The following is a 9,214-nucleotide window of genomic DNA, read 5'->3' on the forward strand; positions in this document are numbered from 1 at the left end:
TAATGAAAAATAGTACTCCAACTATTCCAATTTATGACACTTTTTATTTTTCGAGATTCAAACTTCCTAATTGATGCATTTGAACATAATTTTTTTTATTTTTTCAAAATAAAATTTATATATTTAGAAACTACGTAAAAAAAATACTATAAGTCATAATAATTAATAAATCAAAATATTTGAAAGACATATGAAAAAATTAGTCTGTTTGACTCTTGAAATTCGAACACCTTCACGTAATTCGGATGGAGAGAGTAATAATTTTGTGCCTTTTTTATTTTTTATTTTATATATTTGGCCTATTTAATATTTATACTGTTAGCATATGAGAAGTAGATTTAAAATTAATATGTTAGTTTCAGAAATGTAATAATGTCTTCCTTTGACTCATTAAATAATTTAGAATATTTGAATTTAAAAAAATGGTGTTACATTGGGAAAACCCTCCATTTCCCCAGTCCACTTTTCAAAATTGAAAACACTATGCACTCGAAAATCTAGGGTTTCTGAATAGGCATTACATCAAAATTGGGGATTTCACTTGTTGCATTAAGAACAGCCAAGCAAAGTTATATGAATCAAAGAAAAAGTTAAGGTGAGTGAAATTCAGCAATGGCAGATTCATCAGAGGGAGAGGAAGAAGGGAAACTGACAGGAGGAAGCCAGCAGCTAGTTGTAGATGGTGACCTCCGCGAAATGGGTAAAAAGGCAGCTTGGAGTGTCAGCTCCTATAAACCCGGCAATGGTGTCCTTTCCCTTCGCGATGACAACCTCGATACCTATTGGCAGTAACAATTCTCTATTACCTAACTCTAACATTCAAATTAAGTGGTGTTTACATACACTTACTTTCACCATATTACTATCTTCAAAGTTAATTGCTGATTTTGGGCTTTTTATTTCTTGTTGTATTCAGATCAGATGGCGCACAGCCTCACCTTGTTAATGTTCAGTTTCAGAAGAAAGTTAAGCTTCAAGTAGGTTCTATCTCATATACAGTTATTCATTTCCTTTGTCGAATATTTGCTATTATGAAGTCTTGTTTTAAAAATACTTACTCTCACCGATAGTATTTAAAAAGTTAAAGATGTTTTACCAAGTGTTTAAGGATGTTATTTTTATGATCAATATTAAACATTTAATAAGCTTTGGTGGGCAGAATTACCCGGTAACTGTGCTGGTGGGAGATAATAGGTACCAGTGTTATAATCTAGGTGTGTGCAAGCTAGCCCATACACCATCGTCATTAAAAAAATATTAAACCTTTTGAAGAGAAATTACTTATATGAGTTATGGTTTAACATTCAGTTTGTTTTCTTAATATTTATTCTCTTATACATGAATATTTGCTATTATTTTGAAGTGTTTTACTGTAGTATGAATTTCTCTCAGATTTTTATTTTACTTAACTATAGAATGGTTATACGATAAGGTTTAGGTGAAAAGAATGAACATGCCATGATTTTTTGGTTTCGTGCATTCACCGCTAATCACTTGAGAATGATCTTAACTTTTTTCTTTTCTGCTTTTTTCTGGTGTTAATTATTCTCAGTTAGTCGTCCTGTATGTTGATTTCAAGCTTGACGAAAGCTATACACCTGGTAAGATCTCTATCCGAGCAGGCGATGGATTTCACAACTTGAAGGTAATGGTATATTGGAACTCTGAGGTTAATTGTCTAACTGCTGAATAGTTGTACCAGTATATTTTAGTAACTAAAGACGTTATGTGCTTTGTTTGGTTTTTAGGAGATAAAAGCAGTGGAGCTTGTCAAGCCAACTGGATGGGTCTATATATCTTTATCTGGGAATGATCCGCGGTAAGCAATTGAAGTGTTGGCTTCATGTTTTCGGCACGTTTTTTGTAATTCTTTTTCTTTGCTGCTTCTTTTGCTGATTAAGCTGCATGTTCTTCAGTGGCTTTAACTCTAAGCATAGTTCAGTCCTTTTCGGAAATATTAAATACCTAATCTGCCTGTATTTAGCCCCTTACCTGTACATGTACAATCACTGTGAGGTATTCCAATCATTAGAATTCATTCTTATAGCATCAGATAATCAGATGGCCATAAATAAAGACAAGCTACTAGTTTAACAACGTAAAAGAGATTAAAAAAATACATAAGAAATGAGAGAGACTTGTCTCTCATTTCTCTACCAACTTATATATCTTTTTCTTTTTAAACATGGATGTAAAGTACCATTTTGTAAGTGTTTAATCATATAAGCCATTTTGGTAAACTACTATATGGTTTCTGATGGTTAAAATCACAAAATATAGATGAGGATTAAATTACGAGCAAAACTAGATATGAATGTCTAAGTTTCTTTCTTCAACATCTTTTCAAAATGTTTATTTCTTCAACATAAGTGGCTTAACTAGATATAAACGTGAGCAGAACTGACGATGAAAGATATTGTTGATCTCTTAAACAGCATGAAAGTCTAATCTGCACAACACTTATATGGAAGTGTTTAGTTGATAGTCCCAACAAGCAAACATAAAACATTGAATTGTTTTTACACGAGAGACGAGATGTGTTATTTTCTTTCTTTTTTCTTCTTTTATGGATTTGGGATCTCTGTTCTGCACTGGCAGGGGACAACTTCTAATGCAAATTGTCAAAATGACTTTTAACATAATCTCCCTTTGTTTTTGAGATGACCTCCTACTGCCTTGTGGAAATATGTTCTGCAAGTGTTGAACACCATCCTTGTGTCTCGAGCCCCTGTGTTTCTATTCTCTGAAGAGTCAATGAGTTTCTGACTCGTTTCTTTGATCAAAAGATACAAGCCAACGAAGTTATCGTGCAATTCTAGAGAAGGGTAAGGAGGAGCATGTCTGTTTGTGTCGCTGCAATTTCCGGGCATACTTTGACAAACATTTTCTGTGCATCTCAGGTTTAAATTGTTCAGAGTTCCCACACAAAAGAAGAAGAATATCTCAATTTACTCATGTATTTAGCCTCAAAATTGTAGGATAGCCATCAACATTTAAAATAATTTCAGTTGTCCTATGATGTTATGTCTTCCAGCATAAAGCTCATTGATGAACCATATCCTAATTTATGTGACAGTGAAACCTTTGTCAACACTTTCATGCTGCAAATAGGTGTGCTCTCAAATCATCTTAATGGAAGGGACACTCATATCCGCCAGATTAAAGTCTACGGGCCAAGACCGTGCGTAATTACCCTTTGTTTTTTTTCCTCTGTTCTTAATGCAAAACATCAGTCCAGTAATTGCGGAGAGAATATGATGTCATGTCTTCTGCAGGAACCCTATCCCTCTTCAGCCATTTCAGTTTACTTCTACAGAGTTTATTACTTATTCTACTGTGAGATGAAGCTCAAGTTACTACGTCAAGAGGCAAGATGCCAACCATATATATTGATATCAAGTAGCAAACTGGGGGTACAAAAGAATCCTTTTTTCTTTTGAAACAGACCAAATCCCCCATTACCAAACCTGGGATCCTGTCCCTTGGACGACTTTGAGTAATGGGAGAATGACAACCGGGCCCTGCAGTGGTAGAACCTCATAAACCAGGTTATGATATTGATAAGTTGTAGGTCCATAGGATGTCTATACTTGGTTTATAGTTTTCTAGAAAATTCCATTTACAAAATTACCAAAATATTTTGCTTCATATAGACCCTGCGACGAATGACTATCAGTAGGGTCTTGTATTTATTTTATTTCTCCCAATTCTTAATCTGTCTGCTATACTTGGAAGAGGATGATCGTGGATTCGCTTGCCCTCTTCCGTACATTTTTGTTCCAAAGCATCTTGGCTAACTTTTCAACTTGTTTTTTTTCTTGATTGTACCTTTCCTGACTCTTCATTGTAGTCTGCTGAATGAGAAAACAGAACGAATATGGAGATCCATAATCTGGTGTATGCAGATGATTTCTTGTTATAACTAGTACTAGTACTAGTATCCAGGGGCGGACCTACGTTAAAGAGTAGGGGGTCACCGGAACCCGTTGGCCTCGGCAAAGTCGCCGTATATATATTCTGTGTATATAGGTATATACATGGAGGACCCCTTGAATATTTTACTGGTGCCCCAAAGTTAGAAAAAGCTGCATGGTAAAGTTGGTCAGAGTGTATTGCAAAAGCCTCCTAATTGTGCTTCTTGTCTTGGAATCGTATCCCAATTCCTGTGTTTTAGGTTTTCCTTGCACTTTATTGATTTCAATTATTGTTTTACGTAGTAGCCAACTGATTCATTTGTTTTATTTTATCTTTTTAAATTCAATTATCATTTACTAATTCTTGATCATAAAATTAACTTAATTAGTGTTATTCTTTTTCAAGTTCCTCCCTCAAAAATCAAAAGCTTCAAACCGTAGCTCCTATCTCTGCATATAGAGAATTACAAACCCTTCTCCTTCACTTAAACAAAATAGCAGCGTCTAATGATTCCGGCGTGATTGAGAATCTAACTTTGTTGATAAGTTATCATAATCGCTAAGTTTGTAAAGGGTTGCACGCCCAAAATTGTCGCTAATAATTGGCATAGTGAAACACATTGTGCCATGTTGCGTTCAAATCCTGGGTCCGCCTCTGCTAGTATCAGGAGCTCTTCCTAAAAGTTGAAGAACGATCTTGCTACGTAGCTGTTGGAACTACGACTCCCTTTGGAACTCATTGATTATAGGCTTTTTTGTGAAATTAAAATTTAAAACTAATGTAAGCTGCTATAAATTCCAAAGCTCTGTTTATAAAAAAATCGTAGGATGATCTTATGTTGGTTATGTAATTATATAGCTCGAGATGACCATGGTAATCTGTACAAATTATGCTCCCTAGTAATTTGACCAAGGGAAATATACGCTTCTACCCCTTTTAATCGTTACAATTATTTAAGACTAGTAAATTTATCCGCGGTTGCAAAAAATCTTATATACACGATAAACTTATTAATCTTTGGATATAAATATGTTAAAGATTCTTTTTAGTTTTTGAATCCAAATAGATTAAATTTTAATTTCAAATTTTATTATTAAAGGTCGTGAAGACATTAGCAATTTACAACATAGTCTTGTAATTTTAATCGAGATAAAGCAAATAAATATTCGTATACTCAAGCAAACATTAGTTCTAAATATTGATTAAATTTATATATAAATAATTTTACCAGAATTAGAATTTATAAATGTAAGTTCATATTGATCTTACTAAATCATGTGGTCGAGAAACAACTTTATTATTAGTACATATGGATTACTCTCAAGACCAATGACCCTTATATCTTTAAATTGCTAATTTTAAGTAATAGTTTCTTACATTCAAACAACTTTATTATTAGTACATATGGATTACTCTCAAGACCAATGACCCTTATATCTTTAAATTGCTAATTTTAAGTAATAGTTTCTTACATTCAAACAATATAATTGTTCCCTACCAGTAACTATTGTGTCTTTTATCTCCTACATATTCTTTAACAATGATTGTATCCCCTACGCTTTGATGAATTTCCCTTCTAAAATTTGAGTGATCTTTCTCTCTCTTTTATTTGACCTCTGTTTCTTGATTTATATACATGTCAATAACAAATGGTAGTTAATCTTCCAAACAAAAGTACACGTGGGTATTTTTTTGAACTTGTAGGTTATAAATGTTATGACATGATACAATGCCTATAGCTAGGTTAAATAAACTTTATTTCTATTGTAATATTAGATTTTAAGTTGCATTTCAAGCATTATTAAGTTAATAATCCACTGTTAATTATTTTTATTGATTGGGACCGTAGCTTAAAACTACAAAACCTTAGGTGAATAATAATAATCATAAAGTGAATAAACAAAATTTTATTAGTATTGATGAACTTGGAAAGAAAAAAAATTAAAGTATATTACAAAGACCCACATACTATAGAGGTTTTTTGAGGGGCTCCTACAGCCCAAGCGCTATAATCTGCACGGACAACTCACATACTGCACGGACAACTCACGTGCCATAATATAAATATCTAGATTCGCACGGCCAACTCACGTGCTATAGTATAATATAAGGATCCGCACAGCCAACTCATGTGCTGCACGGCCAACTCACGTGCTATAGTATAATATAAGGATCCGCACGGCCAATTTACGTGCTATAGTATAATATAAGGATCTGCACGGCCAACTCACGTACTGCACGGACAACTCAAGTACTATAGTATCGATATATCACAACCAGGCCCTCGGCCTCACTCAGTCATAAATCTCTCCAGTCTATCGGGCTCTCAATAATCATGAAATCATCCCAAACAACAATGATATGATGTATCAATAATAATAACAGAGACTGAGATAAAATGTGCAAGTAAAAAATTGAGACTGAGTACATATAGCATTTAGCAGGCAATTCAATAAGTGCGCGACCTCTGTGGGTCCCAACAGTACTATCACATAGCCTAAACATGATTTCTAACATGATTTACAGTCAAATTTTATCAACACATAGAGAGCATATAGCTAACAACAAATTATTTTAACTTTACAATTTTTCGGGACGGACCAAGTCACAATTTCCTCGGTGCAAACCCACATGCCCGTCACCTAGCATGTGCATCACCTCCAAAATAATCACATGATACCAAAATTCGGAGTTTAATACCCTCACGACCAGATTTAAAACTGTTACTTACTTCAAGCCGTGAAATTCTTATTCTGCAATGTATTTTCCTCGTGAATTGGTCTCCAAACGCCTCGAATCTGGTCATAAATAATTCGTTTTCGTCAATAAAATTAATTAGAACTAATTCCAATAGAAAATAGTGATTTTTCATAAAAATTCGAAAATTAGCTCAAAACTCGCATGTGGGGCCCACATCTCGGAACTCGACAAAAGTTACAAAATTCAGAAGCCCATTCAACCACGAGTCTAACCATACTAATTTTATCAAAATCTGACATCAACTCGACCTCCAAATCATCAAATCTTATTTCAAATCCCTAAGTTCAAAACCCACGATTTACACCTCAAAAACATGTAATCTTGTCGGATTATTCGATGATAATTCAATATTATGGAGTAGAAATGATCACAAGGGACTTACCTCAAGTTTTTTCGTCAAAACCATGCTCAAAATCGCCCAACCCGAGCTTGAAATGCCTAAAAACGGCAAAAGCTCGGAACCTCTCTGTTTTTATACTGCCCAAAGGTTTTTACACCTGCGGCAACTTGGCCGCTTCTACGCCATCCGCATGTGCGGAAAAAGTCCCGCATCTGTGCCTTTACCCGCATCTGCGCGCCTATTTGCGCTCCTGCGCAAGCCGCTTCTGCGTGCGTCCCTCCGCATCTGCGCACATGCAGGTGCGGAATTTCCCTCGCACCTGCGACCACTGCCCCACAGTCCATTTGCGCATCTGCGCTTGCCAGGCTCGTTCTGCGAGCTCGCACCTGCGATGGAATTTCCGCAGGTGCGATTGCAGCAGAGGGCAGAAACTTCAACTATTTCTTCTAAGTCCGAATTTGATCCATTAACCATCCGAAACTCACCCGAAGCCCCCAGGACCTCAACCAAATATACCAACAAGTCCTAAAATATCATACGAACTTAGTCGACCCTTCATATCACATCCAACAACGCTAAAACACAAATCACACATAGATTCAAGCCTAATGAACTTTGAAATTTCCAATTTCTACAAATGACTTCGGAACCTATCAAATCACGTCTGATTGACCTAAAATTTTGCACACAAGTCATAAATAACATAACGGAGATATTCCAATTTTCAGAATCAGATTTCGACCCCGATATCAAAAGTCAACCCCCGATCAAACTTCCCAAAAAATTCAACTTTCGGCATTTCAAGCCTAACTCTACTATGAACCTCCAAATAATATTCTGGACACGCTCCTAAGCCCAAAATACCATGCAAAGCTATTGGAATCATCAAAATTCAAATCCGACGTCGTTTACACATAAGTCCGTATCCGGTCCATTTTTCTAACTTAATTTTCAATTATGAGACTAAGTATCTTATTTCATTCCGAATTCCTTCCGGACCCGAAACTACTAACACGATAAGTCATAAATCAATTGCAAGACATAATTTGAGCAGTAAATGGGGGAACGGGGTTATAATATTCAAAATGACCAGCCGGGTCGTTATATTCTCCGCCTCTTAAACAAACGTTCGTCCTCGAACGGGTTTAGAATAATACCGGGAGTCTCAAATAAGTATGGATATTTGTTCCGCATCTCCTACTCAGTCTCCCAAGTAGCTTCTTCAACTGGCTGGCCTCTTTACTGCACCTTCACTGATGCTATGTTCTTTGACCTCAGCTTTCGAACCTGCCGGTCTAAAATAGCCACCGGCTCCACATCATAAGTCAAATTACCGTCTAGCTGTACTATACTAAAATCCAGAATGTGATACGGATACCTGACATACTTTCGGAGCATGGATACATGGAACACTAGATGAATACCTGATAGACTAGGTGGCAAAGCAAGTTTATAAGCCACCTCCCCAATTTTCTTAAGTATCTCAAAAGGCCCAATATACCGAGGGCTCAACTTTTCCTTTTTCCCGAACCTCAACACACCTTTCATGGGTGAAATCTTGAGCAGAACCTTCTCCCCAACCATGTGAACAACATCACGAACCTTCCAGTCGGCATAACTCTTCTGTCTAGACTGTGCCATGCGAAGCCGTTCCTGAATCACTTTGACCTTCTCTAAAGCATCCTGAACCAAGTCAGTACCCAATAGCCTAACCTCACCCGGCTCAAACCAACCCACCGGAGACCGACACCATCTCCCATATAAAGCTTCATACGGAGCCATCTGAATGCTTGACTGGTAGCTATTATTTGTAAGAAAACTCTGCGAGTGGCAGAAATTGATCCCATGAACCCCCAAAGTCAATGACACAAGCGCGTAGCATATACTCCAATATCTAAATAGTGCGCTCGGACTGTCCGTCGGTCTGAGGGTGAAATGTTGTACTCAACTGAACCTGTGTGCCCAATTCTTGCTGCACTGCCCTCCAAAACTGTGAGGTAAATTGCGTACCCCGATCTGAAATAATGGACATCGGCACACCGTGTAGGCGAACGATCTCGCGAATATAAATCCCAGCCAACCGCTCTAAAGAATAATTTGTACCGACTGGAATAAAATGTGCGGACTTGGTCAACCGATCTACTATCACCCAAACTACATCAAACTTTCTCAAAGACCGTGGGAGTTTAACTATGAAGT

General features: G+C 36.5%; 1 protein-coding gene across 1 annotated transcript; it reads left to right on the forward strand.

Annotated features, from left to right (window-relative positions):
- Window positions 1-438: 438 nt before the first annotated feature.
- Window positions 439-3,805, forward strand: LOC104105186 (anaphase-promoting complex subunit 10). Its single transcript, XM_009613441.4, has 6 exons — window positions 439-788; window positions 917-977; window positions 1,553-1,645; window positions 1,749-1,819; window positions 3,077-3,181; window positions 3,276-3,805. The coding sequence occupies exons 1-6, from the start codon at window positions 613-615 to the stop codon at window positions 3,343-3,345; spliced, it is 576 nt and encodes a 191-aa protein (XP_009611736.1). The 5' UTR covers window positions 439-612; the 3' UTR covers window positions 3,346-3,805.
- Window positions 3,806-9,214: the final 5,409 nt, after the last annotated feature.

Source organism: Nicotiana tomentosiformis, chromosome 2 (assembly GCF_000390325.3).
Source record: "Nicotiana tomentosiformis chromosome 2, ASM39032v3, whole genome shotgun sequence".
In the NCBI taxonomy this organism is placed as follows: domain Eukaryota; kingdom Viridiplantae; phylum Streptophyta; class Magnoliopsida; order Solanales; family Solanaceae; genus Nicotiana; species Nicotiana tomentosiformis.